A 20444-nucleotide genomic window follows, 5' to 3' on the forward strand; every position below is an offset into this window, starting at 1 on the left:
TACTGGTCTTTCTTTCTGCACTTGATACGACTGTAAAAAGGTAAGCAGTATCATAATACAGCACTAATGCAAGTGACAGTTTATTAAAATCCCTTATTAATAACTCAAATACATTACAGAATGAGAAGTTATATAAAAGTAAAATACTTAAAGTCTGCTGAGACATAGTTAGGAGAAAGTGTACATTGTAATCTGTTGGGTTGAGCTTACAAGAGTGTAAGAGTTTATACTTTTGGTCTTTATAGAGCTTAGTAGGAGGTGTGTTAATACTGATCAGATGAGCCATTAGACTAAGGCATCAGGTTTAAGTACTACATGATTTACAGTGGGGGTACAAAAGGCCTACAGCAGTACACATACACAACATACTGTGGTAGTCCAGGCTTCCTGGTGGCATTTGCTGCAGTCCTTGAAAAGGCAAACAGAAAAAGGGCAACGCTCAACGCTCCCATCTGAGAAACAGACCGATACTGCTGCCTCACTCTCACTTCAGGCATCCAAAAGGCCCCGAACCAGTTTCCTGCTGTGGCAAACGGTAAGTGCAGGGGAACCAGAAAACATCATGGAGTGACAGAATATCTCTGCATTTAAAAAAGCACTGAAATGATGAGGTGTGCTGTATATCCCAGCATCAATTGATGCTATGAGGTCCAGGCTGTGAGTTAAGCTGAGGCTCTGGTAAAGGAGACTCATCACAGGCAGAAATGTCCAGTTCCCGCTCTGGGCTTTGGTCTGGTTGTGGCAGGTTTTCCCTGGAATATTCCGCGTACCACTCCTGGAAAAACAAGACACAGGAAAGGTCATGACAGTCCAAGTGCTACAATGGTCTTTATGATTATTTTGTTTAACTTTCTGACCTGTATTTCCTCCTCATACATTTTCATGCTGAGGTCGCTCTTTGTCCTAGACCTGCGACCTAGGTACACCAGAGACAAGTGCTGTGCACAGACCAGGAGGGAGGGTTAGTGGGAAGAACAGAGGGTGATAAGTTTACACTGTCTTGTGTGCGTTCTTACCCCACTCCTGTCCATAGCTTGTAAGACTCCCTGTAGAGAGCTGAGGGAAGACATTCCTGGGCATGTCTGTTTGTACAGTTCAAGAGTGGCCAGTGCTTCATCACGACTCACCTCTACTTCAAACACTATCCCATTCTCATCTAGATCAAGTATAAACACATACAAATGACTTCCTGTTAGCTAATTAACAACAAAGAGTTTATTTATATAATCCCCTTTTGCAATTATCTGTGAAGGAAACATTGAAGAAAACAGGACAAACGGATGAAAGTCAAACTTATTAAACGCACCCTCTGGGTTATCCACTGGTTCCCGGTTCTTGCGGCTGTAGTTCATGCGAAACACAAACGCATCCAGAATGAACGCCACAATGATGGTCATCACCACCTGGAGAGGTCACACACACACTCGCATGAGCTTATCCCACAAACTGAATCTTTACATGACAATTGCATATGAAAGACTCTCAAGCATGTTTAACAACACAAGCCATACCATGGTAACTATGTAGAAAGTCATGAAGTACAGGCGGCTCCAGTGGCTCGTCATAGAAGTCACTCCTTCCTGTGGGAGAGAGAACACAGCAGCAGTCAAACAGCGACACCTATTGATCAATGATTATACTCAGAGCAGAGGCTAATGAACAACAAATGAACAGCTTCATCTTACCATGGTGATGTACCAGTTGTTGACCACAGTCAGTTCAAACAGAGTCACTAGAGATAAAATAACAAAATAAATTGTATCAAAAAAAAAAATCGCATAACCAAAGCAAAAAGAAGCAGATTATATAAAGAGAATCACCAAAGCTGCTGAGAATGTTGTTGAAATTATTAAGATAATAGTAGCCTTCTTCCAACACTGTCCTGTTGCCCTGGGTGACATTGAACTGTCTGTAGGAGTCTGCCACTGTGCTGGTGCTGAAAAAGAAATCAGTGCAATGAAGAATTGTGAGTGTAAGGAATCAACTCAAGGTGTGGAAGTTAATACTTTCTCCTGAGACATAAATTGAAACTCACTTGCAGCAGTTCGGGTAAATCACATCAGCAAAGAACTCCATCCCAACAATAGCAAATGAGTAGTAGAAGATGATTAAGGTTAACCCCAGACTTGCCATCCTTGGGAAGAGCTCAAACATGGTGTCCAACACATTCCGATACCTTTGTTTTATCTTAAACAACCTGTAATAGAAGCGTTAACATCAGATACAAGGGAACATAAATAGTGCTATGTAAATGTATGCTCTGAAAAGAAAGGCACCGTAGTAGCTGCAGTGGCCTGAGAACTACGATAAAGTAGAAGGGTTCCATGTCAAAGGCCAGAGCGATCAGACCCAGGAAGGCGAACACTGTCACAGAGAAGTCAAACCTGGACAGACGAGCACAGTAAGGGTGACCATCACAAACACACAACTAGTGTTTGGTACGTGATGAAATATTCAAATACTGAAATATTATTGTTGATCAGGTATACTCAATCTAAATACTGGGTCTATGCAGATTGAGCTTAAGTTAAAGTCAGTTTAGGTTCTAGATTCTGGATTCAGTAATATTTTTATAAATAAATAAAATCACATGTTACTCACAGATTCCACCCAGAGCTGAAATAAGCCATTGGCCCCAAACCTGTTAGTTTTAGTAATACCTCTACACCATAAACTAAAAGTGAAGAAAAGAGGCAGGGTTAGTGTTAGTGGATGTAAACAGCTTTTAACAAATTTCAGTTTAACAGCATTTTGTTGTGTGTGTGTGTGGAAGTCTGCTCACTGGTCAGGAAAACTATGTAACTCCAGGGAACAAATCTAGACCAGGAGAAGCCACCTGCAGGAGGAAAAGAAGGAGGTGTGAGATCTGGAATGTTTATCACTTGTCTACAGTTATGAAGCGTGTCTGTGTTTCGGGGAGGAGATCTTACTATTCAGCGTGTACGTCTCTGCAAGGATCCAAACACCATTTATGGCCACCACCACATCTGCAGTCACAAGAAAGGGTTAAAAGGTTCATGATGACTGTTCTGCATCCCTGATGGTGAAGGTAAATGATTTCACTTACACATGGCATACTGGAAGGCCTTTGACTTCACGAGCAGGTTGATGCCTGATACAGTGGGGGGGAAAGCAGCACATACAGTAAGGAAGCGTGAGTAAAGTTTATGTGTTTGTAATGTAACCGAAAGATGAATAGAAATAAGGAACCTGCCTTTGAAAATGAGGAAGGTGGTGTGAGAAAGATCATCAAACCAATGTTCTCCACTGCGGCGTGCCTAAACAACGCACGCATTGACAGAACATGTATGTTACAAGATGTGAGCTGTAACTATAAACTACGACAATATAAAGGCGAGTTACCTTCCACTTAAGGCCAGTGACCTCGTAGAATTTATAGAAGTCCTCTAGGCTGTAACACAACAGACTCCCCTTAGATCAGAGTGAAATTATTAAAAAATATTTCAATGCATGAGTGTGTTTGACAATTACCTAAGCATAGGGGCCCCTGATGTGTTGAGAGCTTTATATGTGAGGAAGCGATCTCTCGCAGACATCCGTGGTCTGTAAAAACGCATCAGACCATCAAACTGTTTCAGCGACACACCCATCGGCCTCTGGGGAGCAAACCACAGTCAATCATAAGTGTGGCTGTTGATTGTACACCTCCAGTGTTCATACAAATAGGCATAACAGACATACCTGTCGGCTAACTAACAGCTGAAAGGCATGGTCAATAGCCGAGCGTTTGTGAAGTAAAAGGGATTTAAACTTCATCTTCTCGACATCATTAAATGTATCAAACACAACTGCCAGGAGCTGGAGGAGGACAGTCGGAATGTGCAGTGATGAGTAATCATGGATATCTGGAAGCCATGTCTATTTTTAGAAGTGGTGGAAACAATTTGTACCAAGTTCATGATGAAGTAGAGCTCTATGGAGAGGTAAACAATGAAAAAAACACAGGACCAGCGGTTCTTGGAGTATGCTGGCATCATCACATCAGGGAAACTATAAGAGAGAGAGAGAGAGAGAGAGAGAGAATGGTGTGTGAGTCACAAGATAAACTGTGGGACCAGCCAAAACAGACAAAGGCATTTATGAAAGTAGGAAGTACTGCCGTCATGCCATGTGTGTAAAGATAACTAAACAGGACTATGTGTGGTGCTGTGCTTACTTTGCTGTGGTCAGCAGCACAAACAGGCTGACGAGGCTGTTCTCCAGAGTGTTGAAGTACTGTGGTGAGAGGACAGGCCTTTAAGTCAGGAAAACAGACCCGGCACAAAACAGAAGAACCACTCCAAGTCCCCAAAACTCAAACAAATGATTGTCAGACACACTAAACATACCGGGTCAGCAATGTTTGGAGAGAAGAGGCAGAAACCTGGAAAAGACAAAAGGCTAATCAGACAGAGTGATAATAAACATATATTTACTCGTATTACAGCATTTTCACAAAAACAGCAACAGCATTGAATTTATATTCTTACCCAAGATAGCAAATATGACCATGAAGAAAAGCAGCAGCAGGAGGATGTCAATAAAAGGTGGAAGGGACTGGAAGATCTGACGCAAGTTTCTGATTGGACAAAAGAAACCTGATCAAATATGTCTGTGTTTGGCAAAATAATCTGAGGTACAAATAATGGGGATAAAAATAATAGAACAAGGCTTTAGTAGAAGTAGTAGTAGAATAAACTCCGCAGGTCATTGAATGGCTACTTAAGGCTAAAACTAAAATGTCAAAAATAAACATATTCACAGACATTTTAGCTTCTAATGCCACATTCATACCAGCCGTATGGAGAAGAATCTTTTTTTACAATTTATTTATTTCAAGTGTGGTAAAGGCTTATAGTTATTTATTTGTAGGAGTGTTTGCTTTGAGTGAAAGGCAGTGACCATCATGGGTAGCAAGCTGTCTACGTATGCATCCACTGCCTGTGTCCACCACACTTAGCTTTAAAACTGCAAAGTAACTCATCTGTATTATGATCAAGGGTTTGGCTATCTTTATATAACATCCATGGGAAGTACTACATGAAAAAGCACTGTCAAAAATATCTCAGTGCTGAGTTGAACCATTGTTTTCATTTAATTTGACAAAATTCTCCAATCAAGACAACAGAGTTTCTATTATGACTTTGACCTGCCTATGTGTGCTTGTTTTGGTCATGAAGTACCTGCGCACAGCACCACAGTATCTACAGTCCACCAAGAATATGGGTCTGAGTGCTCTGGTCACTCGCACATGAGACGTTTGTCTGATCAGAACCACTATGGCCTCCACAAACTGAACCAGCAACACACATGTCTGAAAAAAAGAGACAGCATGAGGAATACACAGTAAGTGAAGCAGAAACAAAACCCCACAAAGTAAACCCAGAAAAGGATCTATTGTGTGTCAGTTACCTTCACCATGGTCCTCTTGTGCCGTATGAAGGTGTGGAAGCCTAACCAGCGGAGTTTCATGCATAGCTCAAATGCCACCATAACCAAAGCCAGCAGCTCCAGCGTGGCATGGACCTGCAAGGTAACAGAAAACACTTCAGCTGGACCTTAGACAGGAAACTGGCTGTACAAGTCTGTTTATGTGCTCACTCACATAGACATCCAGTCGCAGTGAAGGCACAGCAGGAGCTTCACACAGCGACAGCATCATCAGCAGCAGGCCCGTCAGCAGCTCCATCATGTAGAACAGGTGGTTATGGGCAAACAGGTACGCTGCCAGCGCTTTTGGGTTTCTTGGGTGAGTGAAGAACTTATCATTGTTTTCTCCTTCCTGTAAATAAGAAGTTCATTTTAAAGACTCTACTTTCTTTTACATTTTGCAGTTCCTTGTACATTGACAGATTTATTACTTCCTGCAGCTGTTCAGGATCTAAATACGGCCTGTGGAAAATGTTCAAAGTCTAACCCTCTACAAGTAATGCACTGTCCAGGCTATAATAAACTTTATATGACCAAATGAATGTGTACACTGAGTAACTAACAAAGGCCACAATCCTCTGCCCAGGAATACCTGCAGGTAGATGGCAGCCTCCTGGTAGTTCATCTCCCAGCTTTGTCGCAGTGACACATTTTGGCCTCTGTGGTTTTGTGGACCAGGTGTTGAAACCACAGCACTGTTCACTAGATCGTAATTGCCTCCTCCATCTGGTAGAAAACATCAACAAGTGTCAGTATGTGGAGGCAACACTTATTTAAGAAAATGAAATGACACTATGCTTCACACAGCATATATAAGTAACTCTCACACGCAGGCACTCAACACATAGAGGAATCTGTGCCTACCAATGCAGCCTAGTTCTAATTGTAAGGTAAAGGAGGAGATCACTTCTGGGCTCTCATTACGGCAACAATCTTCATGAACATCAGCTGTTTGTCCACATAAGCACTCCATTGATCAGTGTTGACTTGTCTGTGTGAATGTATTAAGGTCCCTTGATTCCACGGCACATGTGAGTGTCATTCACAGAACAGCAGTCTCTTTCTGACATCTGAACACATCTGGAGATACAGATGGCCAAACATTCCACTCAAGCCTGATGCAAACACCAGGGACGAGACCGGATGAGATCCTCAGATACACACCAGCATTCAAAAAGAGACAGAACTATTCAAAACTATCAATAATGTTTACAAGGCTCAGTACTGCTCTGACAACTGAGTTGCTTCTTTTGCAATAGAGAACTACTGTAACGTGTTGACAGTAAAATAAGACTTTTAATACTTGAACAATAAAATTATATCAACTTCCTCAGCAGCAGAGATTGAACTTTCACCTCACTGCTGCCAGTCAGTAAAAAAAGTGTGTCTGCGCTGTTTTATGCCTTCTTCCTGCCACAAACAGGATATAGACACAAGACAGGCAAACCACAGGGAGAATTAGACTATAACACAGAAATCTAGTGTTCTAATAACACAGACTGTTCTTCTAAACAACACAAAAAGTTTTAAAATGACATCCAAAATATAACAGTAAAACACTAAATTTGGTCAAATTGAGTTTTCTATTATGATAAGCAATTTCAGTCTAGCTTCAAAAGTAATCTCTGCCATGTACTAATCACAGTTTATTTCTTGGATAAGCTGCCCCTCCATGTCTCTTTCTGGTGTTACATATTTTACTCCTGCTGCTGCTTTTACTCCTTTGTCTTGGTGCTCTTCCCAAGCACTGTACATCACATGTTTCTGCTTCAGGCGCAACTCCTTGGAATCAAACGTAGCGTAAGCCATTCAAGTCTCACTAATACAGTCACAGATGTTTTCCGTCCACCCTGACAACAGCAGCTTTAGCACAAGTGTGAAGATCAAATTCCAGTCCAGCGGCAGCCTGCCTGTTGTCCTGACAGGAGCACAGCCCGTGTCTGCTGTGTGCCATTCCAACCCCTCATTTGTTAGAGAACAATAACACGCTTGGAACTCCCAGTCAATAACACGGTGAGGTCAGGCTCACAGAATCACAAACAGACTCAGCAGTCATGACTGTTGCCTGACAGAAAAAACAATCAAATCTACTTTTGTGATCATCTGAAGGCTCCTGGTCACCAGGAATTAAACTTGATTCCACACTTCTGTCCGAGCATGTGATTTGTCACTGAGGTGACAAAGCCTTGTTCCTCAATGTCCACATTCAAACTCCCTCTCTTTCCAGAACTCTCCAACAGGAATCATCAAGAACGGCATGACACTTCCTACTTGTGCACCACTCCCAGATATCCTGAGGAAAAAGAAATCCTCTCCTTTTCCTGTTCAACCCGAGAGCCAGAGAAAATGATCCAGTAAGCTCACACACACGGACACACTTACACACAGGCTGCAGACATTCACACACATCACACACATGCTGCCCATGAGCAAAAGGGGAGGGGCTGAGGGGTGCATGGCCTGCTGAGCTAGCACTTTCTCAGATGGGTCATTTTGTAGCTTATATGAGAGGAAAACAAAAGGCAGCTATGTAGAGTGGATGCACAGATAACCATAGAGACTGTGAACACACACGTGATCCCAGAGCCTGGTGGCTCACTCCTTTAAAGCACAGTGGCCTGGATGTGCAGCAGATGACAAGCAATGTTAAACAACTTCAAGATGCACCAGCTCAGTTTGGTAAGTGCATTATCTCCATAGCACAATATACAAAACATGCTATAATATACAACTCAGCTAAGTTCTTCCATATACTTCAGGCCAAATATACACAGTAAACACATATTTAGACATAAATGTGCCTTCCTGCGAGCAGCCATCCACCAGCAGGGTTCACCATGTGTCCTTATTGATGTCCACTTGACTTCACACTGTAGTTTGCGGTAATGTTTTGTGAAACAACGAATGTAAACAAACATGACAATGAGCAGAACACAACACACTCGTATTAGACTGTATTCACTTTGTATTAGTTTTAATTGTGGTTACACAGGATTTCCTCACAATAATGTAATGAAGACCATATCAGCCGCGACAGCTGTATATATATATATACACACACACACACAGGACAGCACGGAGATCTGACAGTACACCCACTTACTCATATCTCCTCTCTCTGACTCTTCGTTGAGCAGACCGCTGTTTGCTTCGTCCCATGTTAAGATCAGAGGCACATCGTCGTCAGACTCCATACTAGCAGATAAATAAGCTGCACCGGTTTCTCGCCTTCTAATAGAGTTAATCCGAGACACTCTGTTGGCTAAATAAGTGCACTGTTTGTTCTGCAACCCGCAAGACAACTGCACATCTTGAGTGGTGGCGGCTAACGACAGTTATTGTTTAGCTAACAAACAAACGGAGTACTTTTTGAATGCTGTGCTGATACGATAGCTGAATACACGTTAGCTGTCTCGAGTAAAGCAGATAGTATAGGTGCTAGCACATTACGTTAGGTAAAAAAGGACGGCTGGTTGACGAACTGGCTTTTGTCCTGTAACAGAAGTCATCTGTCACCGATTTAACTGGTTCGCTGTCACTCAGGCTAACAAGCTGAGGTTTACCGTCTGTGCCCATCACGGCATCTTCACTGCGGCTCTGCCCTTCCTGCTGTATAAAGCCTATCCTAATCTCTATGCAAACATTATTCAACAACGATACTACTTAAGCGCAACAGAAAAAGCCTGAACAACAAACATTTACGACACTGAACCATTTGACGGCAGGCTGGGAGAGTGAACGATGTCAGATTTTCAAAATAAAAGACAATAGATGTAAATTAATTATTTGCATTATTTGAAAGCTAACACAATTCGGGATATGTATTTACTCGCTCATTCCTAAAATGAAAATTCTACTTATGTATACAAATTTTCTATAACCAAAGCCATTTGTAATATGAGTCACTGACTGGACACTACTCCTCGCTTCACGGGTGGTACATAAAAACATAAAAAAGTTCGTTTCGGCACGGAGGTACCATACTCCGCGAGAAGTGTGTGCATACGGCCCTCCCACGCAGCGCACGTCACACGTTGACAATTGTATTGCAAATTGTGAGCACAGTCGTGGTTACCTGGCCTAACGAGCTGAGGGAAGATGACAATAGATAGAAGATCAGTGTAGCTGACTGTAGCAGACCTCTGGTCTGTGTGAGTTTAATTCTGTGAACGTGTGGATGACTGTCTGCAATAATACATCCCGTCTCCCGGTGTTTAACGTGTGTCCAGCCGCTGTAACACCGTGATCAACACTGGGATTAACTTTTAGCGCCACCTTTTGGACAGACGCTCTCCTCTGTGCGCCGTGTTTCTCCTTCCAGGAGCTGTTTGCCAGCTGCTCATCTAAACTGTCCATGGTCGTTGTACTTCCTCCTTCTGTCTGAAGAAGCTCTTGCGCTTCTCCACATTAATCACGCCCACTAAATTCCGACCAATCACAGAATTGTTCTCGCACAGCACCGAGAGAAAAAGTTCTGCCCGGGCCATGTGTCCGAGAGGGCTGCGGAACAGGCGCATTTGTGGGCGGAACGCCGGAAGCGAGGAGCGAGTTCTCTGTTCTCGTGGAGTGTGGATCCAGCTTTAATGGTATCTTAGCAACAACAACCACAAACAACAGTCTACTTGAGGCGAGTCAGAAGGTCTGTAGCCAGTTTACAATCTACACACTGCAACTCCAGCTGAAGTAACCTGTTTTCATCTCTCTAATTGTTAGAAGACGAAACATGATGTAATATGTTAACACATATCAACAGATTTAATATTGCGTGTTTTTAATACTTCAAAATTAAGCGAGGCATCTATAACATATCTGCTTTTACAACAGTTTTTCTTCTTCTTCTTCTTCTTCTTCTAGTAACATGTCGGAAAACGGAAAAGCACCATCAAAAAAGCTCTCTCCAGAGGCTCAGTGTATCTCAAACATTTTAGAACAGTGCATCAGCCAGCTTGAGATTGCAGCAGCTCTGCCGACCGTCCTCTGCTCTAACAGCATTTCAGCTATTGAGGACCAAGATTTGAGCAGAAAACTCCAAGTGCATCAAACATTATCAGAACGACTGCTGAAGCTAGAACAAGGACAAGAGAGGAAGACCAAAAGAGTCCAGCTAGAGAAGCACGTCAAGTTCTCTGTCAGAAATGTCCTCAGGGCTTTTCTAGTCCATCCAGATGCCATTTTGGGCTTGAGGAAAAAGTCAGATATGGCAGTAGGGGAGAGTGAGGGCCTGCTTATCAGAAATCTTAGAATGTTTCACAGCTATATGGTGCACAGCCTGCTGACCAGTGTTAAGGAGGAGCTACAGCTGAGTAAGCACTTGTCTTTATTAAAAGAAGAAGAAGAAGAAGAAGAAGAAGACGAAGAAGTGGAAGAAGAAGGAGGAGGAGGAGACAAATCTGCCTTGGAGACAACTGATGCAGAGGTGATGCTTCTTAATTTGGTCAATACATATCCTCAGAACCTCACCTTTATTGTCCTGTCTATCCTTTTCCTGTTAAAATAACAGATTTCTCATAAAAACTCTGAGATCATCATGCAAGAACAAGATGCACCACCACCCACAGACAAACAGGGCCTGCTGCATACAAAGACAATAAGCCCACAGCTGACAAGTATACAACAGGAAATTGACCAACTTAACATCCAGCTCAACAATTTGATGCTTACAAACAGACAGGCAGAGGCTTTACTACAAGAGGTGAGTAAAACATTCAGCTGTAAATGCTTTATACATAATGAGAGTAACACATGTCATTTTTATTAAGTCATGTCAGTTGTTTCTGTTTTTCTTTGTTGGTAGAAAAATGAACAAGTGGAGATGGAAACTGAATACGTGCTCAAACATTTTGATGATGAAATAGAAGAAATCCAGGTACAAACACAGACACACCTGCAATAAGAAAAAAGGTCGTTGTCTTAACATATGACCTAGTTACAAGCCTTTTTCCAGGGTTTGGTCCGTTCAATGAGCTGGTAAAGAACAGGTTGAGATGTGTGACAGTGTATACAGCTAAAAAAAGTGAGAAGTAGACCTAAAGCAGTATATTGCACACATGGAAAAATAGAAAATTGCATGTAAACAAAATAAGGCTGAAGATAAATGTGCATTATTAGCAAAAACAAACCACTGTACCGCACCACTGTATTTTTGTTCCTGTTCTAACTTCTTATCTTTAATGTTTGATCTGTCTCAGGCCAAACTGGAGTCCAATGAAAATGGTTATGTAAAGGAGAATGAGGAGGTGAGGGAGCTGGAGGAACCCTTTTCTCTGCTTGAGATGGAGTGCAACAAGATCCAGGAGAGGCAGAGGCTGGCTGAAGAAAAGAGGATTGAACAGCTGAGAGAGCTGGAGTTGAAGGCAAAAGCTGCTCTGCCTGGTGGAGAGGATACTCAACTCGCACAGCCTTAAAGAACAAAAACAAAACCAAGACTTGGTTCCGCACTTCACTCTGCCTGTAAGGAGATTTGCATGTTTTATTATTTTTTTAAATCATTTGTCTTGTTTTCAATAAAGTTTATCTTCACGTTTATGACATGATTTATGATCATCACAAACTGATGTCAGACAAGCAAACATGATGGTTTACATCTCTGCATGCTACCATTGAATGTAAAGAAAGATAAAAGGTGGCACCACATTAGAGGTGCCTTTATTTTAGTAAAATAATAATAGTGTGTGCTTTTAGTGTAAACTAGACTACTCTGAAAAATATGTTTGGTAACAAAACAGCAACTTCACCACATCTCAATTTAACGCATTTTTAGTAATGGCCACAAGGAGGCACTGCAGCCCCCTGAGTTCAGCATTATCCACTTTAAACCTACAGTAATTGGGAGTCATGTGAACAGCAGGAGCCTGGAGCTCAAATCTACCGACCTACAATGTTAAACCACAACTGGAACAAATTAGCAGTCAAACCACAATTAAAAGATAAATATCAAAGTATATTGATCTCTGATCATTAGGACATATCTCAGCATACATTAGATTTCACTTTAACTATTTAAACTTTTATTTGTGTTTTATGTAGGTTACCATCTTCACTCTCTTCAGTATTTGATTACACATGTTTTTTATGTTTAGTCAAATGATCTACTCTGCTCATAGACTCTGGTCTAGCTGTTCCTTTATTATTCATGTCCACACCTGTCTCTCCTATTGTCTCACTTGTCATTTCATCCTAAGGTGTCCTACCTCAGGTGTTTTCTTTGCAGTTGTTTCCTGAATGTGGTTCCATTGAAGGCAGAACTGAATTTTATCTGGTAGCCATGTTAGAGCCTAAAAGTGAGTGTAGTGTCAGTGTGCAGCTGTGGCAGCTTGTTCTGATTGGCTGGTCGTCCAGTGTTTTGCTCCTGCACCTCGCTGTGTCCCTCATATAGAGCTGGACTCTAAAGTGGACCCTTTGAATGACCTGTGAGGGCACATTTACGCAGACACATAAACGGTTTGAGTGTGCAGCCCCAGAAGTAAACTCATTATTGTGCAGTTATTGCATGTGTCAGATATAAAACATGAATCTGAAAGAAGGAAGCAAAGAAGCTTTTCATGCAGGTATGCTGTATATTTAATAAGAGTGGCTACAGTTAAAGTTACATTTATTACTAGTGCTACATAAAGTGCTTAGAAACATCAATATGTGTCAAATTGCTTTTAGTAATTATGCTTTTTAACCTAATAATAGGTTCCACATCTGTAAGCATTTCGTGAGCATGATTCTGACCCCTTCTGTGTCCATTCAGTCCGTCTGTGGTTTACATTGGGCAAAGCTCTTGTCACATTCTTATGACATCGCAGCTTCCTCCCTGTGAGTCAGCATCATGTTCACACACAATCACAGAAGAAAGTTATTAGCACTGATGGCTCAGAATGATCTTAGCTGGGCTTCACACAGGAAGAACTCCACAAAAACTCTCTGCTGATTGTAAATAGAACTTCTTATCGTCCAAACTTTCCAACAGCTGCACACCCTGCATCCTCGTTTCCAAGGCTACATTTATCAAGAACTTTTAAAGGGACAATCTGCCATTTCAGCTCAAAATAACACAACACAGACTTACTTGTGGAAAGTTGTGTAAATTATTGTATGATAATTGATAGATACCTGAACAATAGATACTCAGAGATTGAAACATTTTTTGTACATTTTTGATAAGTAGCTGGAAATACAATAAACATGGATTAATAAAGTATTTCTGATTCTAATCCTGAACATGATTAAGATCAACTGAAAACGTATGAACAGCATGGACTTCAGTGACGTGACCCCCTGAAACATGGGTTTCAGACGTCTGACTGACAGGCGTTACCACAGGGAAATGTGTGATTTTTTTCACTTGCACAAAATCACACTTATTATCACACCCTTCTTGGCAATCACGTGCACGGCTACACACCCTGCTCCTCACCATACACTGGACTGACAGACACAGACACACACACTGGTTTCAGATTAACACTTTGTTGCTAGCATGTCAGAAACAAAAAGTGTGCGAAATTGTTCAGGCCACGGTGGCTCAAGAGCCTCTATTTGAATACGCAATATATTAAAACATAATATAGTATAGTACATTTTTGGTAAGTAGAGTAGACTGAGCTAGATGTGTACTTAAATCTGCCAAAGCTTAAAGCTGTGGATGTTTAAATATACTTTTATTTCAAAAAGTGTTCCATTCGTTCACCACTGAGTGCTGCCAGATCAGTGTGCGAGACCTGTCAACACTAAGGGTGAGAGGCAACAATGATCACTGGAGAAATCTGCAACTGGACTTATTACAAGTCACTTTATCAATGACTGAGTACAAAAGGAAATATGCCAGAAGACACATAGCATTAAATTTACTAAAGTACATGGACAGAAATGTGTCACTGAAGACCTCACCTGTACTTTACATTGATGTCAGTGTCTATGCACTTACCAAATATAAACATTAGCTTTTTAAGGATAAAAGCTGCAAGTTCCCGCCTGAAAGATGTCCAAAGACCTGTTATCACCTTAAAGTAAGAGGGACAAGTTAATGGTAATTTGACATTACATTCTTATATTGGTATCAGAGCGGTGACAGAGGAAGGTGGCATTAACACACTTAATGGAATTGCTGTGTGCTGGTATTTTTGCATAATATTTACCAGGTGTGGCAAAGATGGTGATGCTGACAGTGAAAGCTGCAAAACCAGAAAAATGCATCTGATGTAAATGTGTGTCATGTACACACTCACACACTATCACACAATCAGCTGTGAAAAACTGAAGGGGAAGAAAGAAGGCAGTGAAGGGGAAAAACAACAACACAGATATCTGGAGGCAGAGATGCTGCTCTATTCATTTTTAATGAATAGATGGCTTGCTGCACACACACAAAGTACTGTATTAATACTAATGGAGAGATGCTATTATAATAAAAGCGTGTTGTGTCTGGTGATGGGTACAGTGTGAGGCTGTGAAGGTAGACATATCACACTCTTCTAAATACCAGCAGGCCTTTTAACAGCCGTGGAGGATGAGGAGAAAAAGATGAAGAGGTCAGAATCTATTAGACACCAAACCTGCCATAGCACTGAACATATGCATTAACTTTAAAGGTAGGGTAGGAGATTTTGAAAACTCAGCGAGAGTCAGCCAGATTTTGAAAGTAAACACATGACCCATTCTTTCGGAGCTCATCCCGAAGCCATCCCTCCCAACCAGTCTGTGACTTCGGCCATCATGCACGTACCTCTCTGGTGCACAAAGAGCAGGAAGAGAGTGACAACCAGCCAACTACGCAGGGGCTCCTCGTAGGATTGGCTGATTTTTAGTGTTTTATAGCTTCCACAGATGATTAATATTCTTCGTATTAAAGCGAAACTGCCAAACTAATCGGTTGCTATCGGATTGTAAAGAGAAATTACACTAATTTAACAAAAAGTGCATCAGAATGAAATCTCCAACCCTACCTTTAATGTTCCACAATATAGATGTTTTCTCAAGTTGCATGTAAAGTGTCATATGCTTCTGTAATAATGCAGTGTTGTATGGTAGTGGAGGTTTCTGTGCTTACTGTGGTATTCTGAGACCATTGACTAAGCAACACTCTTGGATATTTTCATTTCAATAAATGTCCATAAAATCACTATCAAACGGACCAAAGGAACCTGTGGCCCAGTAATGAAATTATATTACAGTTATATCACAGCAATTATGTGTCCATGAAAACATTCCTGTTAGTTAGTTTGTTAGAATGTTTCGTCACTCACAGTCAACTTGTCCTCACAAGGACGACATATAACACATATAAGCATATAAGTCGTTGAAACAGCGCGTATGTATCAAGTGGCCTGTGGGGAGATGTGGCCTGTAGTGACCCTTTCACGTTTAATGATGTGAAAGGATTTCTTTTAGATAAATAAAGGAAAGCAACTGTCTCACAGGGGACACAAAACACAGCCTCTTGGCTGAAAGTCTTGACTTTGTTCGAGTGTACATCAGCCCTGTGGTCAGATGTGGTATCCGGGTCATCTGGCAAAAAACATGACATTATTATGTTTCTGGAATCTGTGAAAATGGATCCAAATATGCCGATTTAACATGAGGGTAAAATCAAGTTATGGGCAGCAGTGGCTCAGTGGTAGAGCAGGGTTGTCCAATAACCGCTCCAGCTCCTCCCTAGTTGTTGTTGTGTGCCCTTGGGCAAGGCACTTTACCCGTATATGAATGCGTGACATGAATGCGTATGAGTGAATCAGTGGGTGTCAGAGAGGCCGTAGGCGCACCTTGGCAGCCACGTCTCCGTCAGTCTCCCCCAGGGGAGCTGTGGCTACATCTGTAGCTTACCACTGCCCAGCAATATAAGACCAATGCATTATTATTATTAAGTTCAACAGCCCAACACACAGGTGTCATTGAAGACATCAATGATTCTGGTGAATATAGAATAAATGAGGCATCCTTAACCGGTGGTGATGTTTCAAATGATTTGTTTGTCAAGCTGTCCTTAGTCTTAGCTTATTATGTTAATATCTAAGATAATATGACATTTACCTGAATCTGACCCAGCTTGTGTGTGCCACTGTTATCATTCTGTGATTCTTTCAAAGCTGTTTTTGTATGTGAATTTCCTTGGACCAGTTTTGTTCAAATTTCCTTCCTCACGATGAAAGTTTTTTTGGTCATCTCTATCAGGGCTTCATGTTGCATCCAAAAAATGTCTTACATTTATAAGTTTAAATAAATAGAAAACTCTGCATTGTCAATGCTTTGAATAAAAGCCTCACTTTTCACTCGAACGTGCACACACACACACACACACACACACACACACACACACACACACACACACACACACGTTGATGCACTCATACAGTTAAGTGGACAGGTAACAAACACTGACACATCCATAATTAAAGGTCAACAGTGTGGTGCAAACAGATATTGAGAGGAAGTCTGTGTTTATGCTAATGCCTTGTCAGACAGAGAGGACAGCGACTCTCTGACACCATCTATTATTAATAATGAGACATGAAGGCAGAAATGCACAGGGTATGAACCAAACAATGCTGCTCTTGGCAAACAATGGGATCTGACAGCAGGATGAGTGAGTGCTTTGAAATCAGGGTCCATGTGCACGCAGCTTTTGGAGGGAGTGGGGTGCACGAATGCATTTGTTTGTATATTGATGTTTGTGTTTTGTGTTTGTCTCACAGCAGTGGTCTTGTCTGGCCTGTTTGCAAACACGTTTGTTACATGTGTGGCAACAAGCCTGCAGGAACGCCTGGGCAGCCAGGAGAGAGCGGTGCCATGGCAGGCCAGGCTGAGGCTAATTCTGCAAGAGTGAGGTATTCTTTTTATGATCTCTTTATGCAACAGTGTGTGTTATTACATGTGTTTTACAGATTTCAAATTATACACAGACTTTACTGTAGCTGCATTTGAAACATTTGAATGAAAATCTTACTTTCACTTTAGTTTCTGATGTTGTTTATAATGACTTTTGTTCTAAATGAATTAAAACATTATTCATGAGGCTTTTTTCAACACTCCTTTATTTCGAACTGGTAGACCAGATCCAGTCTGTACAGTGAGCAAACAGGCAGAGTGGCAAAGTGAAGTCCTGCTGGTAGTGATATCATTATGCTGTGTGCTGCATGGACAAAGGGATCGGAGTGAGGTCAGTACGTATGGGGTGTAATCGCTTGATTGAATAGGTTTGTGTGTGTCAGAATGTGTGTGTGTGCGCACGCTTCTTTCTGTCATGCTGCTTGTGTGTCTTTGTCTTTAAGATGTGTGCGTCTGTATTTGGGTGTGTAAGTGGAGGATTAGCGTGCCTCTCCAGTCCTCTGGCTGTAATCAGACGGGACACTGGCTCCATGACGGCCCGTAGCCCCCACCACCACCCACTGCGGGAGCGCCTCTATCCCTTTCACCCTGTCATGTGTGTTTGGCTGCCAGTCTTGGAACCTTGGGTATGTTAGGAGTTAAAACAATTGTTCTTGCTCATATCACAGACTTTTGTGATTATGTCATTCGGAGGGATAGGTTATTTTTTCAGAAGTGTTTAAAGTACTGTTTTAAAAGTGAGAGTCTAACATAAGCGTAAAACGTAAAGCTGCAGCTGCTTCATCAGAGTGACAGTTCAGAGGTCTTTAGATAAACAGCCATCACTGATCAGGTTAGTCTGAGCCCTCTGACCCTGGACTGGTCTGTCTGCTGTTAGTTTGACCCTTAACCTCTCCCTTTGTCTTTCAGGCTCAACATGCAGGACAACCCAAGCGCACTCACTCACCCATCCACACACACACATGCACACACACACACTCCCTCTTGGCCTCTTATCCTTGACAGCCCTTACACTCATATTAAGATCTACTTCAGTGATTTCAGGGCGGTTTCAGCCATAAACTCTCATTTAGGGGGAAATTAGCTTGGGTCTGAGTCTTGTTACAATACTGTCCTTAACAGCATTAGGCCATTCTTGCAGCTTTTAAATAGCAACAAGGATGGATAGTACCATTCAAATAAACCTCCACTATGCTATATGTATTGGCCATGCATTCATTGTTTTACATTATTGTATTGCCATTGTGTGGCCCTCTTAGTGCCGTGCACTGATTCTAATTACACAGGCTGAAAATGGTTTTAATGCATCCATCAGCTTCATTTACACTGATCAGTGGACACAACTGGCTACCAGTCATGTGTACAGGCTTTGGTGAGATATTGGAGATCAGGCTCAGATACATGCATGCAGACAGCGGTTGTGGTCTGAAGCCTGTTCTGTGGCATTACAGTCTAGATCACAGTGTAGGTCAGGAAAGACACTGTCACTGCCATAGAGACGGAGCACCATCAGACCAATGGAGACAAACCATAATCAGCTTTACCAATTACACTCCATTTCAGAGCACTTATTCCACACAGAACAGCATCATTAATGCTGGACATCACACAAATGCATCTCTTAGTTCTTCAAGGGAGTCCAATACGTATTTATATATTCAAACAAATAGTTCAGATCGTAATGAAAAAAGCTTTGAATAAGTCTTCGATGTCTTAAAAAAGCTTCTTTACAAGGGAAATCACTCTGCACAGCTGGGCAGCAGCTTTAACATACATTGAAACAGGAACATACGCTGTCTTCAGGAACCCTCCCAGTTTATGGGCTTTATAAATACGTAGTTCTGGAGGCCAAGATGAGTGACATTTAAAAATGCCAGCGTTTGAACATGTAGTCTCTTTGTGTGTGTGTGTGTGTGTGTGTTAGAAACATCATCATGGATAAGTAAAATGAGCATATCGAAATGGCAGGAGAAGGTGTATGTCTGTGTGATGGAAGGGGGTGTAGGGGAGATAATGATAAGCACCACTTAGGCTCTTTGATCACAAAGGTTCATCAATCTACTGTCCGACCAGCGTGTCTGAGAAAGTCTTCTGCTGATGGATTAAGGTCCTTAACACATACACAACCCACAGCCGCTGTGTTTAGTATTACTTTACCACTTTATCCAAAAGCTTTTCTTTCATTCCCAGCTGTGCAGAGGTCATCACAGAGAGCACTGTACAGGCCAGTATGAAATGTTGCAACACACCTTTTAGTTTTAAAGGCCTCTGAGATATTGTTCTTTCTCTTCCCTCCTCCCTCCTTGTCCCAAGTTTGTCTGAAGGCAAAGGGTTAAGGAGAAGCAGACCCTCTGAAGAACTGGCTGCTTAACCTCTAACCTCACGGTGTATGAAAGAGAGAGAGGGGGGAGAAAGGATAAAAAGAGAAAAAGAGACTGAGAGAAAGCGAGGTCTGACAACTTCTAACAGATATCTGTCCGTGTAATGAAATGTAAACACAATGGGTTAGAGGTTTAACAATCTAAAAACCACCGCAAATGAATCTCTTCCATCTTTAAAATCAGCCTGTGAGAGACAGAGGAACATGTGATGAAAGAAAGGAGAGAAGTGGGGGACCTCCAGCATACCCCCACCTTAATTTGTCCTCCCTCCCATCGGACCCCTCGTCTCTGTGGGCAGCAGGTTGTCAGTGAGGCGGTCCAGCTGGTGGAGACTGGAGATGCCAAACAACCTGTCAGAGATAAGAAGAGGTGGACAAGGTATGCAGAGCACCCGGACCACTCTGGAGGTTTCGCTGCAGAGAAGAAAAGTTAAAGTCACTGCAGTCTGTTATACCTGATAAGACGACAGCACAGTAAACACTGTTACACCTTAAACAATTCTCTTTAACACTGTTGAATGAGATTATCAGGTCCTTCATATTCATACATGCACTGAAACTGATAAAGTCCATGGCACTTAAAAGAGTTTCCACTTCAGAGCTGCTAAGCGCACTTTAAATAACCCGCTGGGAATGTTAATAGTTTGTCTCTGTTTGTCAAAGAAGAACGCTGCAACCGATCCAGTTTCCCTCTAAAATTTATTCAATTTCTGTTTATAAATCTGTAATTGTTTTTCATACACCAGAAAAGTTTGTTTATCACAACTATTTATCACCACTTGGAGATGGAAAGTGAAACTGGAAACAAAATGTCGGAACAAAACCG

The 20444-nt window shown here is 41.8% G+C and overlaps 2 protein-coding genes across 3 annotated transcripts; one reads left to right on the forward strand and one right to left on the reverse strand.

Moving 5' to 3' along the window:
* Positions 1-67: 67 nt before the first annotated feature.
* On the reverse strand, positions 68-9145 carry tpcn1 (two pore segment channel 1). Of its 2 annotated transcripts, none has more exons than XM_028413472.1 (26): positions 8534-9145; positions 6023-6156; positions 5606-5782; positions 5413-5526; positions 5184-5314; positions 4491-4579; positions 4350-4384; positions 4178-4236; positions 3912-4011; positions 3703-3819; positions 3493-3617; positions 3364-3412; positions 3215-3278; positions 3068-3112; positions 2931-2987; positions 2783-2836; positions 2602-2674; positions 2277-2384; positions 2036-2197; positions 1821-1936; positions 1686-1732; positions 1512-1580; positions 1307-1403; positions 1017-1156; positions 858-938; positions 68-775 (listed from the first exon to the last, which is right to left on the reverse strand). In XM_028413472.1, the coding sequence occupies exons 1-26, from the start codon at positions 8622-8624 to the stop codon at positions 632-634; spliced, it is 2478 nt and encodes an 825-aa protein (XP_028269273.1). In that variant the 5' UTR covers positions 8625-9145; the 3' UTR covers positions 68-631. The 2 variants fall into 2 exon arrangements, with proteins under 2 accessions (XP_028269273.1, XP_028269272.1); XM_028413471.1 differs by lacking the exon at positions 8534-9145 and adding an exon at positions 6295-7804.
* Positions 9146-9946: 801 nt separating this feature from the next.
* Positions 9947-11847, forward strand: drc10 (dynein regulatory complex subunit 10). The gene is made up of 5 exons (XM_028413478.1): positions 9947-10064; positions 10283-10846; positions 10931-11122; positions 11225-11296; positions 11619-11847. Exons 2-5 carry the CDS (start codon positions 10289-10291, stop codon positions 11832-11834), a joined length of 1038 nt encoding a protein of 345 aa, XP_028269279.1. The 5' UTR covers positions 9947-10064; positions 10283-10288; the 3' UTR covers positions 11835-11847.
* Positions 11848-20444: the final 8597 nt, after the last annotated feature.

This window comes from Parambassis ranga, chromosome 9 (genome assembly GCF_900634625.1).
Source record: "Parambassis ranga chromosome 9, fParRan2.1, whole genome shotgun sequence".
In the NCBI taxonomy this organism is placed as follows: domain Eukaryota; kingdom Metazoa; phylum Chordata; class Actinopteri; family Ambassidae; genus Parambassis; species Parambassis ranga.

Bases quoted from the DNA above. Each gene is read 5' to 3' on its own strand.
- tpcn1 (XM_028413471.1), bottom strand. From the start codon at position 6,403: ATGGAGTGCTTATGTGGACAAACAGCTGATGTTCATGAAGATTGTTGC. The intron at 3,820-3,911 runs GTACAAATTGTT...GTCCTCCTCCAG, and splicing joins TCTACTTCATCATGAACTTG to CTCCTGGCAGTTGTGTTTGA. The intron at 3,618-3,702 runs GTATGTCTGTTA...TTTGCTCCCCAG, and splicing joins AGCTGTTAGTTAGCCGACAG to AGGCCGATGGGTGTGTCGCT.
- drc10 (XM_028413478.1), top strand. From the start codon at position 10,289: ATGTCGGAAAACGGAAAAGCACCATCAAAAAAGCTCTCTCCAGAGGCT. The intron at 11,123-11,224 runs GTGAGTAAAACA...CTTTGTTGGTAG, and splicing joins CAGAGGCTTTACTACAAGAG to AAAAATGAACAAGTGGAGAT. The intron at 11,297-11,618 runs GTACAAACACAG...GATCTGTCTCAG, and splicing joins ATGAAATAGAAGAAATCCAG to GCCAAACTGGAGTCCAATGA.